At 34.6% G+C, this 19,708-nt stretch overlaps 2 protein-coding genes across 2 annotated transcripts; one reads left to right on the top strand and one right to left on the bottom strand.

The window, feature by feature from the left end:
- The first annotated feature begins 1,335 nt into the window (after positions 1 to 1,335).
- On the top strand, positions 1,336 to 2,689 carry LOC142638304 (uncharacterized). The gene is made up of 2 exons (XM_075812324.1): positions 1,336 to 1,856; positions 2,527 to 2,689. Exons 1-2 carry the CDS (start codon positions 1,501 to 1,503, stop codon positions 2,582 to 2,584), a joined length of 414 nt encoding a protein of 137 aa, XP_075668439.1. The 5' UTR covers positions 1,336 to 1,500; the 3' UTR covers positions 2,585 to 2,689.
- A 4,648-nt stretch (positions 2,690 to 7,337) lies between these two features.
- On the bottom strand, positions 7,338 to 13,044 carry LOC142641635 (organic cation/carnitine transporter 4). The gene is made up of 2 exons (XM_075816106.1): positions 12,281 to 13,044; positions 7,338 to 8,717 (listed from the first exon to the last, which is right to left on the bottom strand). The coding sequence occupies exons 1-2, from the start codon at positions 12,702 to 12,704 to the stop codon at positions 7,540 to 7,542; spliced, it is 1,602 nt and encodes a 533-aa protein (XP_075672221.1). The 5' UTR covers positions 12,705 to 13,044; the 3' UTR covers positions 7,338 to 7,539.
- Positions 13,045 to 19,708: the final 6,664 nt, after the last annotated feature.

The following is a 19,708-nucleotide window of genomic DNA, read 5'->3' as shown; positions in this document are numbered from 1 at the left end:
GTGTACAAAGTGTTCAAAAGAGGAGTATTTAAGGAGAAACTTGGAATAGAAAAGGGGGGACTTTTTGTAACCTAAAAAGAAAGAAAAGACTAAGAAAGGGATATAATATAAGAACGCTTACGTCCGAGAGGCCAATTTACAATATTCCTTATTGTTTCCAAGTATTCGAAATCCTTAGTTTGTCATTTAATCCCCACATACTTCTAACCCTGGGTTTCAAGCCCACACTCTACAAATTCATATTGTTTAAGGCTCATTGGGCCTGGGCCCGTAACTGTTCTTGGGGTCAGGTGCAATTGTGCACTTACAATTAGTAAACTAATAACTTTTATTTTTAGAAACAGGACAATATTTTGGGACATTCCAAAATAGAATAAAAGACAAACAAAGTGGGACGAAGGGAATAATAAATAATGCTCTCCTTTTTCATTTTAATAAATATCTAAAATTAAATTTTTTGTTGAACTAAGTTTAGTCTCCTGGTGTCCGTTTGGCTTCAAATTTTTTTTTTTCTTTTAGTTTCAATGTACAACTTTTTAAAACCTTTTTTTTTTTTTTTCTCATTTTTTCAAAGTACAACTATACTTTAGCACACTCTTAAGTCTTAACAAAAAGATAAATAAGCTGATACCAAGTGCATACTTAACTTCTAAAATCAAGTTAATCTAATCCTTAATCAAGTCATCTTTTACGGATAAAACTAAGTTGATTTTAAAGTTGAGAAACAAAATTGACAAAATTAATAATCAAAGGAGTAAAATTTGAAGGATAAAATTGATTCAATTAAGTTGAAACCGTGACAAAGGTACATTTACCAAAATTATAGTTTGGTTTAATTCTACTACTGAGTTATGACCAATAAATGAAAAATAATTTTTCACTATATCCGCTATTCGCGTAAATAAGGATAAATATTAAAAGATGAGGTGTTCAATACCATAAACTTGTGATGTGAATTACATTTACCTATAAAAAGAGTTCTATAAATATAAATTCAACTTCTTTGTAAAGAGTAACTTTACATATATAACAAATTCAAAACAAATCTTAATTTGACCCGCGACTTATTACGTTACGAAATTTTTGTAACGATTAACGTTATAAACGGTTTGTAAAAATAGCATTACCTTTATGTTAAAAAATTACTTTTAGGTTAAAAAACAAATAGAAAAGTTGGAGGACCTATGGAAATAGCAGCTCATCGATTTGATCTGAGTTGGGTGTAGTGGGACATTTTGGTAATAAACGAGAAAACCATGGGCGGTCTTATTCGGTTGTAGATAGAGACAAAATCCACCACACACATTTGAGTTGGCTCTATAAAAATTGGAATACTATTACCCCCCTCTCTTCCATGTCTCAACAGAAAGAAAGATATTAGAAATGAGAAGGGAAGCTACACTTGTCCAGCAATGGCACCATACGTGATTCCTCACAACCCCAAGCCCAGATTTCAACAACAACAAACAACATCATAGTATTTTAGTGTCTCATATAAGGATGAAGTTTTTATTGTGTTGTGGGGTCACGCGCCTTGACAGGGTGGTGAAAAGTGAGGCGGAGGAGGGGGAGGAGGAGGAGGAGGAGGGGGAGACTGCGAGGCTGGCGCCGCTGTCTATGGCTCGGAGGCGGAGGAGGATGCGTGGAGCGTCGGCGGGTGAGGCGGAGTGGAAGCCGACTCTATGCGCGATATCGGAGGACATGGTGATGATGGAAAAGAAGAAGAAGAAGGAAGAAGAGCAGGAGGAGGAGAAAAAGAGGGCGAGTTCTGAAAGGCTCGCCAACTCCAAGAAGAAGACTACTACTGCTCCGTCTCGAGCCCGTGTTCTCGTTCGTAGTTATAGCGACGACTACGAGTATGTTTCCGAACTTCACGACTCACAACCTATTTTACCATTTTTTTTTTTTTTTAACAAATAGTTAACGATGCGGTGAGATATTATTAATAAACGAAAGTTTTGAAAAAGACTAGTAAAAGTTTGATCACATGAATGTAAGATTAACTTTAGCTTTATTCTATTTTTAATTTTTTTTTTTAAATTTACGTTATTTCATTATATAAACAAACAAATATCTTGATTTAAAAAAAAATTATATATGTAATAGGTGTGGATAATTACAAACAATATCTTTTAATTGGATAGAAGGTCAAAGATACCAAACTTTGGGATTAGATTTTTGTTGTTATAACTTATTAATACAAATAGCATAATCTTAAATCCTAATTGTCTTCTTTTATTCAACTATTTTACCGGTTGATTTAATTTTAATTCACTAATTATAAACAAGATTTAGTTATATTTTATTGATCATTAATTTTTATGGTATGGAATTTAATTTTTTTTATATATATATTAATCTGGATAAAGAGAACTTATACCTTATTGAAAAAGAATTTTTGAAATTGCGATTTTTTTTTATACTAAAATCTTAGACATGTTTGGTGGTAGTTGTTATGGTTCTATGTGGCATTTTATGTGATGATTGGTTAAATTGGATATAATTTTTTGGTGGAAAAATTTTCAGGAGAAGTCACATGCCGACGATTATTCCGACATTTGCTCCGGCTCCATTCATGTTCTGATGGCGTTCACTTGAGCTTTCTAGTTATACGGGAGTGTACATAAGTTATTCGTATTGTATGAATCAAATTGTAAATTCTGGAAATAAATGCTTTTATTATTTGATACTTGTGCTTTGAACCGTTTTTGCATTTAATACTAATGGCATCCCGTAGCGTTTTCCTTTATAATATACAGTAGTTTTCAATGTAACAATAAATGCGTATTCTTCCTCTCTAAACACAGGAATTGAGAATTTCATCATAAATTTAATTAGTGAGATTCACAATTATGTGAGAGGGGAGAATACGCATTAATAGTACTCCATGAGTACTTAATAATTACATTTTCTATAATTGCAATTTTATGTGAATAATTATTAGGAAAATAATGTTATATTTAAATAAAACTTATCACCCTAAGGATTGATTTAATAGTTCTTAAGATTAATGAGATCTTATGAGATTATACACTGATAATATTTAGGACAATTGGAAGAGGAGAACAACAAGAAAGGGGATCCAGAAAAATTGAGGGAAGAACAAGAGAAAGAAAGCGAGAAAAACCTTTATTTGTATTTTTCCTTTAGAATTCTTATATGTATTTCGGGAAAATGCTTTTCCACTCATAGTCTTAATTCAGTGATATTTGTCTCCAACTATCTTTTTGATCTTTCCATTGTAGATTTCTACCTCTCATTCCTAAGAACTTAGTTTTGTTGATCTTAAACGTGAGACTAGTTCTTTAGTTTCATTTTTTTTGACACCCTTTTATTAATTAATCGGGCATACTTCGAGTTATGCCATATTCTTCATAAACCAATTAAACAATACACAATTAGCCAAGTCATCTGTTTAATTACGATTTATTTTATTATATAGCTTATCAGAAACAACAAATCCTAGTTTTTGAAAGTGTAAGAACTAAGAACAAGTCTGAACTCAAAACAATCTTTGGTGAAATTGCATTGATCAGACTCATATGGTTCTTCCTCACAAACCCAAATAGTCTTGTCTTATTCTTCCTTCATGATTCTAAATTCTAATACCGCAGATAGATAGGGCCTAAAATGCGTATATACAAAGATTGATTCATATGGAACAAGGTCTTCATGACATTGCATTGCTGATGCAAAAGTCGTAGTGATCAGTGATAGGATTTCTGGCTATGTTTCATGCTGTCAAATGGTCCATCGCCTACCTTTTCTTTTAAGAATGTAAAAACAATTATAAATGACAATGACTTGATGAGTCAGAATTGATTAGGTTGGGGGTGACAAAGTAAGAATTTTGTTAGCTGGGAATTTTTAAAGAAAAAGAATAAAAGAGACTCGAAATAAAATCAGATAAGCCCATGAATATTATATTGTACCCAATTTGTATTGAAAGTAAAAGAAAATCTTTTATAGTATCCCATATAATAATGTAGTACTATGATCGTGGTCTTTAGTGGTGGTCTGCTTAATTGGAAGAGTTCAATTATTGTGGCAATTCTAGTGGGTACTGGGGGGGTAAAGTTTTGAAGTACTTGACAAGTTTCTGCTTTCTTTTGCTTCCTTATGTACGTTAACTGTGGGGGCGGAGTATAATTGAGAAATTAAGTAAACTCTTGTAAAACTCAAATGGGATTTGGATTGTGTTGAATATATATATTTATATATTTTTTTTTGAGAAGGATTTTGTGTTGAATATTATAGTGGATAATGCTAGTTAGTGCATATTACAAGGTACAAATTAGTGTGTTTTTCCCTGTAGCCCAGCTGGCTCAGCTCATGACTTTGAATCACATATGACGTAAATTGCTGTACCCTCAGCAGTAGCTATTGCATGTGGAATAAGCCTCCCCAAAAAACAGAACCAGCAAACAATTGTATATGGTTTGTACTGAGGTAGGAAAGCGCCTCCAAGTTGCACTATCACTTCAATATTGATTGTGAAAATATTATGAATATAGAAAGATTTCCAAGAAATAAACAATAGGAACAAAACAAACCCAACTCAGAAAATAAACAAACACAAATAAACAAAATAATGCCAAGGATTTACATAGTTCGGCTTTTGGCCTACATCCACGGGTAATGACGAAAAAATTCCACTAATCAAATATGAGGATAAAGTTGATGTATCAATATTCTTACACACACCCAATCCCCAATACACCCAATCCCCAATACACCCAATAGCTCTTTGACAAATATGCAGCAGCCAATCTCTCTATTTCACTCTCTTTTTCTTCTCCACAAGCACCTCTATCCCATTTATACTAAGTTAGGTCGGCTAGTAGTGATTGCTTTGCACCAAAATTGCTATGAAAAACTAGTCCTAAGACAATTAGGAAACAGTGTTGCACATGAAATAGGAAATCAAGACCTGTATGGAAATAGTGTTAGCAATGAAATAGACTTCAAGTATTGTACGGCACTCCAAAACAATCATAGCTTAAGCTGAATTCAAGCCACCGACTTCACATGTACTGGGTATTGTCCAAGTGGAATAGGGTATAGTTACGTGTTTTCTCCATTGACTCGTAGTAGGGTTGATCATTGATTCGATTGAACGTGATAATGTTAAAAATTGTTAGTGAGCCAAATAGTACTCACGTGTTCTTGGTGACTTGCGATATACAAATAAAGAGAGAAAACCTTGCAGAGGGTACCGGTGTGGTACCAGCCAAAGACCCTCCAAAAGTTAAGTTAGAAAAGAGAGTTTTTAATCACTCTAGATTTTTCTCCGTTTCTTGATAGAGAAGGTATTTTTTTATAAAGAAGATCTTCATTAATGCTCGTATTTCGTGGGATTCTTTCTTTGTAGAGATTCCTCTAATTATTGTTGGACATAGAATGCAGGATATTTTCATATTAAGATCCTGGAAGACCACTTAGGCCACGTAGGTGCCACGTGGCTTTAACTAATCATTTTCCTTGAATCCATCCACTTTAAAGAGTCCATCCGTCTCCTTGTCTCCCTATCCAGGTTATTAGTCCGTCTACCAGTTTTTTGACGGTTAGACTAACTAGACCGTCTCTTTTGGTGACCCGTCACTTATGGCTGACTCCGTTAATTGGATTTATCTGTTTTGGGATTTATCTTTATCAGAACACACGTTTATTATTACAATTTTTTCAGATAAGAAATTGCAATGCTTATGAAACCATATATGAGTGGCAGGCTATATGCAGCGCAGAGCAGGGGATGTGGCTTTTTTTTCCCTTCTTCTTGATTTAGAGTTAGAGGTGAGGGATTTGAACCTAAACGTTCTAATTGACAATAATAAAGAGTTTTAATAAGTTGACCTATAAGCCTTTTGGCGGGTTTTGGTAATTTGGCTCAGTGCAATATGCACAACGTAGGCCATGCGGTTCTTGAAATCGGACAAAATGGACCACGGTCTGTCACAGAATTGGGTTTAACTTTAAGAATAGCCCAAGAGAATTACAGGATTACTATTGTGCTTGGTCCATCAAGCAACATGTCCAAAGCCATTCTCAGCCTATAGCAAATTAGCAATTGGTTGCTTACTGCCTTATTTTTAGTCTCTGTTTGAGATAGCTTAAAATCATTAGTTTATTTAGTTTAAATATGTGTGTGTCTATATATATATAATTTTTTTTTTTGAGAAACAAAATCATAAGTTTATTTGGTTTTGAAAGAACTGGATTAAAAAAAAAAATAGTCGTACTGAGAAAAAGAGTAGGGTTTTAGAAAGTTGAATGTGATTTTTTTTTTTTTTTTGGGTGCTAAGGAAAAGTTGAATATGAGACTCACAAAATAAGACCAACTAATAATCTAGACCTATCAAATTTTGTCTTTCATGAACAGCTCAGAAGAAAATAAACCACTAAACCTTGCCATGGGGGTCTGATTTCCATTCACCAATTCTCTATTCTGTTTCTTTCAAATTCACCAAAAATCAACCATGTTCTTTGGTAAAATGGCAAAAATGGTTAAAGTTAGAACCATGAACCAACAGGACCATAATGCTAGCCTGAGCCAGCTCTGGGGGGAATGAAAAGGTAATCCCAAGTTGCATTTGCGTTTCAGTAGTTTTCAGAATCTGATTAAATTATTTTCTGTATTTTTTTTTTTGTAAACTCAACGCTTGGAAAAGATGCCTGTATCTAATACTACACTCTATTATAAAAATATTCTAAAATACTAAATATATGGCAAGAAGTGCTTACTGGGCTTGAGAACTTATAGGAGTGAATGCTTGAAAGAAGGCTGCCTTTAATCAATGCTAACATTCATGGGGTACCCCTATAATATGTGCTTGAATTGCACTCTCAAAAAAAAAAAAAAGTTTTATTGGGTTATCACTTGCATTTGCTTATATTATATTGGTGACTGGAGGTCTGATTTGTGAAAGACTAGCCTCGTGTTTGTTCTTTGATTTTTGGGTGGGCAATTAGGACATGAATTGCAGCTTCAGTTACCATGTGATAACCGTTAGATTGCTGCCCTGCCTCTCCAAGTAGCGAAACTTTGCTGTAGAATGCTTATCAGCACTCATAGTTAATGCTAAAGATAATACATCTTTCCTCATTAATGTATCTCCTCAATTCCCAACAACCACCTTCCCAACTCCTTCATTAATGTATACCCTAATCTTTATATCTACTTGTTTAGGGTTCATTGTAACATAGAAAATATATAGAAATATCAAGTAAAAATTTAACCTCTAAGGCTTTACACAATAGCGTGGGCTCACAAGCCAAACCAGTAATTCTCTTGGTGTTCTTTCTCTTATGCATCCATTCTACAATTTTCCTACATCTACTTTATTTCTCTACAAAAATTTTATATCTCATCTTTCATTTCAAGAGTTAGGTATGTGAAACACGCTATATTACACACACACACACACTCAAAAAGAAAAAAGAAGAAGAAGAAAAACCTATCATTAGAAGCTTACATGCATATTCTAATGAACGTTGAAAGTACAAAAAAGAAGAAGCAAAAAGGACACACTCTGAACACCTTCACACAACTCTGCAAGCACTTTCTCCATCCTCCATTCCTCCCATAGTGTCATACAATGGCTTATGCAATGTCTCTGGCAGGTAAAAGGCAAGCATCCCTCCCAAAGTTCCACACACTCCAAACACTACAAATGGCAACCCACCACCCAAAACCACAACAAATGGTGCTAATATTGCTCCCATTTGCGCTGCCTGTGTTGCACATCCTAGTGCTGCATTTCTAACCACTGTTGGAAACAGTTCAGCTGTATAAATAAACAACAAGTTGTAAGTCCCAGCCATCCCAAAAATTCCCAAAATCCCACAAGCCATCCTCACTATCTTCCATATCCCAACACTAGTCATTAAGCTTCCCAAAAAGCAGAAAAACCCACTAAACCATAATGTCCCTATCGCCAATGGCTTCCTACCAAACTTGTCCAACAAAACTGCTGTGATTGTAAAAGCTGGCATTTCAGCCACTGCATTAAGGAGCACGTTGAGGTAAAGGTTGGTTTCAAGGTTGACAACATTTAGGCTAAGACCATAGTAAACAACCGAGCACAAGAAGTTAATGGCCACAGCTAGAACTAGACGGGTACGAGTGATTGGTGATTGAACAACATCTATGAGAGAACCACTTATTGCTTCTTTAGTTTCCAATTGCTCCTTGCAAGGCTGTTCATAGTTTGAATCTTTATTTGTTTCTTCATCAAGTGCCAACACAACTCCATCAGGAAGGTGTTTTCCATTGGTTTTAGCTATGTTGTGCATAAGTGTCATGGCTTCCTTTATTTTTCCTCGAACAAGGTACCATCTTGGAGACTCAGAGATTAAAGGAAGGACAATGACAAGAAAGAGAAGGGAGGGAATGGAAGAAGCAATATATAGAGTACGCCATGACTGGAAAATGTAGGCTATGCCAGAGAGTAATGCAATTCCGGTTGAGAAGAAGTAGAATGTGGACATACCAGCAGTGCCGCGCTTTGTGGGGCCAACAGGTTCGGTGGCAAGGACGAAAGCACAAAGGCCAACGCCACCTGTGCTGAAACCAGTTAGTATGCGAAGTAGGACATAAGTCCAGTAGTTTGGGGAAAATGCTGTCAAGCAACCAAAGAGAGCGTTTAAGATACAAACTACTGTTAGGGAGCCTTTTCTTCCTAATTTGGAGTCTGAGAGATGACCAAATACTCCGGCACCTGAAAATAGAATATAAACATGTTAGCCATGATTTTAATTGAATTATCTTAGGCAAATTCAAGCAATAATCGGGCCAAATATTTGGGTTCTAACTGGTGGATGGGGGCTAATGCCTAATACACATACAAGAATGTTTATATGTACATTCATGCAAGAACCTATGTGTGTTAGTTTCTTCTGTGAATCTTGTGGCAGGCTTTTGGTTTTTTTTTTTTTTTTTTTTCAATAGCAAGAATTTCATTCAATGTCCTAATGTCCCGTGTATGATCTATTGCTAGTATTCTTTTGGATCCAGCCTGCACAAATTGTCAATATTGTCCTGGCATAATACAAGGGGACTAAAAGAATGTGGTTTTGTGAGGCATTTGAGAAAGCACAATCAAAAAGTGCAAATTATCTTCCCAAATGGAGGACCGTGATATGTGCTTGATGAGAAGCAAACCCACATATATATCAGCTTTCTCTTTTAGGTAGGAAACAAAGATATATCAACAATCTAGCCAATAATTTATATATATGACCAAGTCTGATGCTTGGTGAAAAATTCTGCAATTCAATTTCATTCAAACAGCTGGGGTGCCCCACGAATCGTCCAACTCAAATTTGGTCCCAGACTTAAATCCAAGATAAAACCTCTTTACAAAAGTTCAATAACAAGATAGTGTGGGCATATTTCATGGCTGAAAAGGAATTATAATATCAATTTCATTCAAAAAGTTGGGATGCCCTGTGAACGTCCAACTCAAATTTGGTCCCAGACTTAAATCCATGATAAACCTCTTTACAAAATTTCAATAACAATATAGTGTGGGCACATTCCTTGGCTGAAAAGGAATTATATTGCCTCACTCTTTTAAGAAGAAGCCACAAACAAATGGTAAGCTTTATCCTCAACTGGGACAGAAGTTATCATCAAATTTATTAATTTATATAGTCACTTTCAGTACGCATATGATGAAAAGTAGTGGCAAACGGAAAAGCAGAAAAAGAAGATAAGAGTGTACAAAGTGCTGGAGACTAACGACCTGCAGAGAGAAAGTACATACTGGTGAAGGCATAAACTATCACACCAAGGCTACTTTCAGTCTCAGCTAGAGAAAATGTATGAGGCGCATAAGCAATTAAAATAACAATAACAATGACTTTAGTGATCATTTATCCACATATTCGTTGTTTATGCGCTTTAACATAAGTGATTTATCTCATTTGTACTTTCTACCATTTTATCCTTGAAATGAGCACAGCTAAAAAGACAATGTTAAAAAGCCATGGGGGATTTTCACATGTGATATTTTAAGTTTACATGTGAAAAGACAGGCAGATTTTCATGGGGCTCAAACACATCTTGTCACATGCTGCGGAACACAAAAGTGGTTGTCACGACCCTTTTTTTTTGACATTCAAATAACATATAGTATACAGGATTAAAGAGCATGAAACTACAAATAATGAACATAAATTCCTGCAAATATTCATGCCTGGTGTTGATATTTAGACAATGAAATTCGTAGGGAAACTTAAGGTAATAGGATAGAGGCTCCCAAAAATATAAATGCAAACGGGCAAGAATAAAGTTCCTGGAGGTTTTTCAATTGCTACATTGTGCAATTATCTACTAGATACAAAAAGCCTTACTCCTTATCCACTACTATGGAAATTCAAACCACATTGATTATAATACAAGGTATTATTACTATATATGTCTTATGTGTAGCACAACACGAGGTATCTGCCATCTAGAGGTCATTTTTTATTCAATATTCTTTAGGTAAAGGGACAGAAGCTAAGAGTATAGGCATACAGGCAACAAATTCAATAAATATTTTCTAAGAACTTCTCCCCTCTCCCCATGGGCTAAAATTTAGTATTCTTAATAAAAAAAAAAAAAAAAAAAAGTTCGAGCTTTATACAAAAGAACCAGAATCTTTTCCCCCTCTGCAGTCACGCGTATCACTTTACTTGGTCTCCTAAAATACGTGTCCGTCATACCATATCTTTTGACTTTGTACTTTAGTTGCTTTTGTTTTTATCATCATTATTGCTATTGATTAAGCAATTCTTTGAATTTCATATGTATGAAATCATTAACCAAAGCTTTATTCTAACAAATAGCTAGCACTAAACACATCTGATGATAAGGTAGTTGCAATACTTTGTGCTATACTATATATTATATTACTCAATTATATTCAAGCACCTAATTGATTAATGTAGTCATCTGTTTGAATTAAATTTACTTAGAAATTTAATATACTACACCTAAAATGATATATCTAAGTTTTACCATAGTCATTAAGAAAAACATTAAAAAAAAAGTGGAAAGCCTCATGGTTCAGTGATATTGTATGATTCTTTTCATAGGAAGAACTTAGTTGATACTGATCTAAGAACGAGAGATAAGAGAGAAAATAGAAAAATAACAATGAGAGCATTGAGAGAGAGAGAGAGTGTGTTGCAGGATGAGGTGGAACAAAACAAAGTGGTAGACAAAATCTGTCCCTATCCTGTCCCCTCGTCGAGGTGGTGAGGGCCTAAGCAAGATAAGATTTGGCTTGAGATATTTGCCATCTCTAAATATCTCTGTATAGTGTAAGATTAGGATGAATAGCCCAAAACTAACCACTGCTCAATATGCATGACCTATATATTAATAAGCTTTCATATTAGTCTTGCACAATAAGGAATGAGATGGACAAAACAAGTAGTTAAAGTTCTTTACATCATCCTTAACTACCCTATCCCCGTATAATAATAGCCACCGAACACCTTTTTCTTCTTGATAGTGAATACGATATGAATTCCATAAATGAATGGAAACCTCATTATCTCTTATAAATTCCCAAAAGGCAAAATAATCTGCCAACTGATTTTCCATAAATAAAATAAAAAAGATCTGCTAACTGGTTATGGTGATTGACTGATTGGTGACTCATCGTGGTACTGCTCAATTAGCAGCATAAAAAACATTAAAACCTTAGCCGCATGTTTTGACTAACTAAACCAAGTTAAAAACAACAATAAAAGGCCATAGATTCCATTCCCGCATTAATATGAGTGTTCAAAAACATGAACTTACTTAATTATGCAGAACAAGACAATCTATACCCTTTTCCCATATCTTTCTTTATATTATCTTTTTCCTTTTTTTTTTATTATTATTTTTCCTCTAGTTAGCCATTTATTAATAATACACACAAAACACTACTATTATATTATACTGTTCATGCATCTACACCAAATCCTACCTAGCATGCACTTAACATGTCACAAAACAAAAACACACACAATCAATCGTTATCACACTTGCTAGTAAGAAACGGAACTCTCTCCTCTCCAATTAAACCCATTCACAAACTATAAAAATTAAAAAAAAAACCCTACCGCCACAAAAATTTTAGTGGCTGGACATATTTTCACGTGGCTCACAACTAATACTAGTATTTTATTCTTATCACTCACAGCTTGTTACTACAACTTGTTTCAAAAAACATTGTATTATTCTAAAAAATTCAAAGCAGTGATTAATATTAATAAAATAAAAGAGAGAAGTGGAAAAACTGACCTATCATGCAGCCGCCAAAAAAGAAGGCTTGGGCGAGCCCAACTCTATACTTGTATCCACAAACCAAACCCCACTCCGAAATAGTCGAGCCAGACGAGCCGCCGGTCCATTCCCACGTGCCCGGTTCGAACCCACAAACGGTCTTTGCGGTGGCATCGCAACCGGACCCAGAAACGCATCTCCAACCGGGTTCACGGTCCGCGAAGATCATGACCATGGTGTGGAAAGCCTCCAGAGCCCAAGCCAGGCTGGTCAACACGAAGTGCTTCAATTGCCACCACCCAAACTCGCCGCAATACGTCCTGAGCATCTCGTCGATGCAGAGCTTCTCGGGTTCTGATGATTTCTTACCCGGCTCCAGAAGTGGCAATCGGAGCTCCGAGTTCACGTCCCTGGGATCTGATGAGGCTGTCGTGTCCGCCATTTCTACTGTGGTACTTTGTTTGCTTCTTCGGAGTATTAAAAGGTTTCTCTTCTGTCTGCCTCTGTTATTATGCCATGTGAGGAACTATTTATTGCTATTTTTATTTGGTTTTGTGTATTCGTATGTGTGTGTATATACTTGTGGTGGTGGTGGCTTATTGAATTTGGAATGGACACGTGGAGGTATTACCGTATTAGAGCCGTTGGATTTGGGGCAAGATTAGATGTTGATTGGCATGGTTTAAAGGTTAAAGGTGAAAGAGGAATGATCTTGGAATCTTATTTGGGTTTGGATTGGGGGGCTACATTGAGACTTGAAAGTTCTAAAGTAAATTGTGTTTCCATGTTGGTGGGACTCCTGTCGTCATCTTCTTAGGTATATTAGGTTCTTTTTGTAGTTTGAAATTTTTTTAAATAATTAATAATTTTAATTATTTAAAGTTTTTATAGGTTACAAAAATGTCCTAATATCATTTTATTGAAAGAACTAACCATAAGTATTTTATTGGAAGAACTAACCATAAGTAGCAAACTTATGTGGTTCTTAATGAAAAATAGAGACGAAAGAATTACTAATACAAATAGAATATACTTCACAAGATAAATTCAAAATTTGAAACTTCTAGTGTAAAATCTAAATACTCTCAAACTTGAGCGAGGTAATTTGCAATTTAACAAAAATAAAAATAAAAATAAAAATCTCGCATGCAATCCATTTTTCTTAAATGGTTAGAAATATTTATATACTAAATAATAAATATAATCTACCCATAGCTAGAACCCATGCTCGGTCTCTGCCTACTTTTCCAAGCCAGGCTTAGGGATGTATTGACTCGTCCGAATGATGTGGTGGTCTTGCTCTCTAGTCTCCATTTATTAACCGACTTAATTGTAATTTATATAATTTGTTAGGTTCTAAAAATTTAGAACAATTGGCAAACCGTGAGCACAAACTTATCTAGATATATATTTCTAGATCTATAAGTTTGATTAGACAATGCTTAAAGTGTTACAAGTCAAAATACAAGAACATTCAAACTGCAGAAAGGAGAGTTCAAACTCTGTGAAATTCGACCGATCAAAAATTAGATCTGACCGATCGAAGATTGCAAAAAATCAGATTCTGCAGAATTTTAATTAAGCCCAACAGCCTATTGGCCCATTAAGTTATTAGGATTTTAGATCTATTTCATATAGTATTTAAAGGAAACCCTAAGGCACGTCTTGAAGTGACTTTGAAGGTGCTCTTGTGAGATGTGCCTTCCTTTTTCAAAGTCACTACCGGAAATTATTCTCATATCATTAGATCTGGTAGATCTGAAGTTGTTGCAACAAGATCAACAATAGGTGATGATTTAAGCATTCAAGGGTGGTCGTGGAGTCACAAACTAGAGAGTTTGTGTTGCTAAACCTTTGAATGAGATCTCAAAGTCACAAGCGTGGATGCTTGTGTTGTAGCAAATTTAAGAAGAGAAGGAGTCCGTGAATTCGGAACTTACACGTGGTCGTGTAAGTAAGTTACTACATGAGGTAGCAATAAATTTAGAGTTAAATCTGATTCTAAAAATTTCAATTCTCTTGTAGTGGGTTTACTTTACTCTGAAGATCGCTTAGTCAAATCCTTATTCCCAAGTTTTTACCTTGAAATGGTTAGTTTCATCAGTTTTTCTTAGTCATCATATCGTGGTGTGATTTACTTTTTGCTTTTATGCATGATATGATATATGCTTGTTTAACCTAAATTTGAATAATAAACTTAATAATAAACTTGGTTAATTAATTAGGTTAAACAATTTAGTTTAAGGGGTCTAAACGAACAAACATAATTAAAGTTTGAATTATTTTCCAAAGTTTTAACTTTTAGATTCATACCCTTGACCGCTTACATTAGTGTGTGTAAAATCACCCACATTAGTCAATTTAAAAGTGTGTAAATTTACTTTGTTGTTATAGTAACCGTGTAAATATACACAGTTACTATTCACATTCCATTTTTTTAATACTTCTTTACTCTTATACACAGAGTGTAATAAAAATTGATAATCTGATGTGGGTGTTTTTATAAAGTTGTTGTGTAGAATAGAAAAAGTAAGTTCTTATGTTAGAATATGGATAAATTTTTAGACAAATTAATGCGAATTCTCTTAACGTTATATCTCATTTGAGAACAAGCTCTTCCATCTATAACTGAAATGGTTATTAGTTTAAAATGTCTGTAGTTTTTTTTGTTCAAAACTATGTTGTGTTAGCTTAAAAGTTAAAATATCAAGATTTTTGCTTTTTGCTAAATTGCTATTTTTATCTCTCAATACGCCTGTTGATGCTCACTTTGGTAGGAAGTCCCAATAATAGAAAGAAACCCAACAATATGGGATGGGATAAAGAAGAAAGACTTAGCAAATTGATCAAGGAAACTATCCAACCTGTATGATAGGAACACTACAAAAAAATCGTCCTGTCCCAGCGTTTTTAAGAAACATCGCAATAGATAAGCCTGTACCAGCGCTTTTTAAAAGCACTGGTACAGAACCCTATTACGGCAGCTTAAAACCGGCGCTTTATAAATCGCTGCAATAGGAGACCTATAGCGGCGGTTTTTAAAAACGCGGGTATAGGATGCTCTATTGCAGCGTTTTATAACCACCGCTATAGGTTAGGGTAATTTTTTTTTTAATTAATTTAATTTTTGAAATTATCCTATCCCGGCGCTTTTTGAAGCGGTGGAATAGGGTCACCCTATTCTAGCGCTTCAAAAAGCGCTTGGAGAATGGAGAGAGGCCTATCCCAGCGCTTTCTGAAGCGCTGGAATAGGGTGACCCTATTCCAGTGCTTCAAAAAGCGCTGGGATAGGGTCAAAAAACGCTGCAATAGGTCCTTCGTACCACTGAAAAAATTTCAAACTTCCCTCTTTTTTTTTTATAGCTTGGCACCACTTTGGCCTCTCATTTTTGGTCTCCCACTTCTTTCCTTCAGACATTTCCCTCTAACCCACCTTTTGCTTCCTCATTTTCATGTTGGTCTCTCTCTCTCTCTCTCTCTCTCTCTCTCTCTCTCTCTCTCTCTCTTGTTTTTCTTGTGCTGCAGCCTCTCCCTTCCTCTCACCCAAATCTTACTCCCTCTTCATCTCTCATGAACAGCCACCGTTAGATCATCCCTCTAGCCTCCATATACTCCTTCATTTGTGCCTTTTCCCAACAAGATTTTAAGGTAAAAATCTAAGCTTTTTGCTCAATTTCTTTTATGAAATCCTTTGGGTTTTGCTATTCAATGATTATTATAGTAAATACTTGATGGGTTTTGGTGAATAATGCTAGATTAGAGGGTTAAGATGCTTTGGGTACCAATGGCTTTGTTAAAATCCAAAAATTTTATATCATTTGAAGAGTTTTTGCTTTGATAAAAGGTTTTGGTTGATTAGTTTCCTAATGGGTATTTGAGGGTTGGTTTGCTAGATCAACTATATGGGTCTTGTTGTTGCATATGTTGATATGAGTTGATTTTTGGAATCTATTCTTTGCATTTTAAATGACTTTGGCAAATGTGGGTGTGAGTGAAGTGATATTTTTTGATGGGGTTTCCATCTTTGTCGATGGTTTCACGGTTCCTTCCAGTCAGGTTCAATCGCATTTTATAATAATTTTCTGTTGAACTTTGCTTGGTTGCTGAGAAATTAAACAAGAATAGTAAAAAAGAGATACGAAAGTTGGACACTTAGACCTTATATTAAATTTGTTCTAGTTCTTGGTCTGAACTCTGAACCTTTTGAATTATTTAAAAAACAGGACAATGACTTTAAAAATTCTTCTTGGGTTCAATTGGGGATTAGTTTGTCTATATTTTTTGGGGATTGGATAAGAATTTCATTTGGTTGAATCAAGAGACATGGATTTGAATGTGGGATAAGAATGTGTATGTTCATGCTCAAACTATATACCTTTTTATCTTGTTTAAGTCTAAGCTTTCGTAAAATTTATAGCTGTATTACACCTCCAACTGAAATGGAAGCCTTCCTTAAAGTAGTATATGAGAATTCAAAGCCATAGTAGTTGTATTTTTATTTTTATTTTTCTACCAGGAGGGTTTCTGAGAATTATGTGATTATGTGTAGTTGTAAGTTGTAATTGATTAGATGTGCTCAATTGTAAATTTTATAATGCACATTGTGATATAGATGGTTGCTAATTTCCAATTATTTGGTTTACAGTCTCAGAACTAAAGAAACTTTGTCGTGAAAATGGTTTGGATAGGTGGCCATATAGGAAGGTAGACTTCTAAGGTCCCCTAATTTGTGCTCATGTTTTGAATTGCTTGGCTATATTAAAAATAGCTCTTTCATTCATTTTCTCTGTGTTTTATCATTTGTACATATTTGTATCTCCTTTTTGGAAGTGGTGAGATTCATTTGTGAATCATATAGCAGTAGTACAGGTTGTGTATATTTTATCTCATCAGTGATTGCTATTTGTACTTGTGTGTGTGTGTGTGTGCGTGCGCGCGCGTGTATGTGAGGTGAATTACTAATACATTTGCTTCACAAGCTCTGCAATTTACCAATTCTGATATTGTATGTCCCTAAATTATTACCCCAAGACCAACTGGTTGGCATGTCCATAATTTCTGAGTTTAGAGGTGAATGTTGGTTTGCTTAAAATAAAATAATTTTGTAGACGGTTAATGAGATGAAGAAACATGTAGAAACATTGACTGACACTTCTTTTGTTTTTATACTTAAAATTAGTAAATGACAGCAAGAAATGTCAGTTCAAAACTTCAAATGCTTATCTATGAAGTAGCTAAGTTTATCACATGTACTGTTATTGTCTAAGATGTTTACAATTATTGTAAAATAAATCAATTCTTTTAACTTATCAAAAAAAAATAGAAAAAAAGAAAGGAAATTATATCTTTTTCTATTACCCTTTCATTTTCATCCCCAATATGATTGTAAACCCTGTGTTTGAAATCAAATTGGACTGGACGGTTAAATCTAATATGGTTCATCCTAAGCAGTAGTAATATAGTAATATGCATCTCAGAACAATCTCAAACGTAACAGGTTACACTATGAGTGGTATAATTGTTATGCATGTCTTAGACTGATATTTGGTTGGCATGTCCCCAGGGGCATCAGATTCTATTTGTATGATAATCTTCATTTTTCTGCATTTTAATAAAACTTTTTCTTATATAAAAAAAAACAAAAAATTGGTGTCCTTCAGAGTTGTGTTTGTTTAAAATCTCTAGCTACTCCTTTCCCATATGAAGTTAAGCTTAGTAAACTTATGTTCTGTATGCAGTTGTGAAGGATCTTAAGTATCTTGACTCTCATGAGTGGATTAATGTGGAGGGGAATTCTGATACTGTTGACATAACCAACCATGCTTAGGCTTATTTAGGTGATGTTGTCTGTTGAAATCCTAAATGGGGGCTCCTTTTTGAATCAAGCAAGCGCTTTTAACCATGAGATATGCATTAATCTTTCCACTCAGTTTGGTTGATAATTTTATTTTGCTTTGCCATTTTGTTTTTTATTAAAATAAAAACAACTCAATTCTAATTGTTGGATTTGTTATTGCCAGATTAAACATTTAGTGACTGCTGCAATAGTATTGAAGGGTGTTGGTGTTCTTCTTTTCATCTTTGGCATCTCCCTTGGAGCAAAGCAAGGTAGCAACTAGTAAGTTAACCTCTTATTCTCTGACTACGTATGATTAAATTATTAAATAGCTCATGTCTACTTGTGGAACAAATGCAAACTAGCAAAAATATTGGAGCTTATCTTTTGGTTTGTATATCTTTGCACACCTCTCCCTATTTTAGTTTATAGTTTGTTCTCTCGATGTGCTTAGTTTAGTAGTGTCTTCTCCTTTACATGATTTTGGACGTGAAGTCACCTAATTTACGTCTTTAAGTTATCTTAATAGTCTATAATTTAGACTTAGACTTTGCAGGATTAGCAGCTTGCTTTAAGTTTGACTTCCTCTTTCCGTGATCAAACCAGTGAATTGTGAAAGGGTGAGTAAAGTTTGCTTCATAATACCCTACTAGTCTATAATTATATGTTAAAAATTCTGTTGTGGTGGATTGTTGGTTTGGAGCAAGTGGGTGGCTTGCATGGTGATATAAGGTGGTCTGCTTTTCATTATTGGGAGTGTTGATTGTCTTGTGAATGTTGTGATATTATTGTTCAACTATGTGTGAATTTATTTTATCAACTACTAGTAAATTCAAATATTCTATTGTGGTGGGTTGTTGTTTTGGAGCAAGCGGGTGGCTTGCATGGAGATATAAGGCCAATTAATGCAAATTTGATCTGACAGTAACTAATGTATGTGTTGTGAATATTGTAAAGTGGGTATGCCATCATTCTGCTTTGTCCTGATTTAATCTAGTAGCGGTTTTCTTTAATAAATTACGCGACCTTAAGATTATCCTAGTTAGAAATTTCACATTAAAATATAGATATAATGCTAGTCTAGTTGTAAACTTAGCCCCCAAACAAAAAGGCCTCCATATTTCTTTCTATCTTTGCCTAATCAACTTAATCCCTTCTACTCTCTTTCAATGGAAAAATTAACTTTTAACACATAGTTTTTAAGTACTTTATTTCCTAATTGCACATGCAAATGGCAGTCACAAGTAGGCTTAAAATAAATAGAAGAGGGGAAAATTTGCAAACCAAATCTTGGAAAAGACTGTCAAATGATTTTAATGTCATTATTTTATTAAGACACGTTTACTATTTGCAAGTGATTATAAAATGGGATACAGATGAATCTCCCATAGTTGATAGTTGATAGTTGATAGTTCCAATATTCTCAAATGTACTTAGAGAAAGGCATCAACGACTTACCTAACCTGAGTTGTTCACATCTTTCTTTCCATTTTCTTATTTGTCATTTGATTTTCTTGTTATTTTCTCTTTTGGGCTGTTCTGAATTCTGATTGAAAGTGGGATTTTTCTGCATGAAGATCCCTATAGATTCTCTTGGTAAGATTTATAAG

This window comes from Castanea sativa, chromosome 6 (genome assembly GCF_040712315.1).
Source record: "Castanea sativa cultivar Marrone di Chiusa Pesio chromosome 6, ASM4071231v1".
In the NCBI taxonomy this organism is placed as follows: domain Eukaryota; kingdom Viridiplantae; phylum Streptophyta; class Magnoliopsida; order Fagales; family Fagaceae; genus Castanea; species Castanea sativa.
Note: the sequence above shows the minus strand (reverse complement) of the source record. Positions and strands in the feature narration are given on the sequence as shown.

Excerpts from the sequence above, each read along its gene's own strand:
- LOC142641635 (XM_075816106.1), bottom strand. The coding sequence starts at position 12,704 with ATGGCGGACACGACAGCCTCATCAGATCCCAGGGACGTGAACTCGGAG. Across the intron at positions 8,718-12,280 it reads TTTTGGCGGCTGCATGATAG|GTGCCGGAGTATTTGGTCAT; the intron begins GTCAGTTTTTCC and ends TTCTATTTTCAG.
- LOC142638304 (XM_075812324.1), top strand. The coding sequence starts at position 1,501 with ATGAAGTTTTTATTGTGTTGTGGGGTCACGCGCCTTGACAGGGTGGTG. Across the intron at positions 1,857-2,526 it reads AGTTATAGCGACGACTACGA|GAGAAGTCACATGCCGACGA; the intron begins GTATGTTTCCGA and ends AAAAATTTTCAG.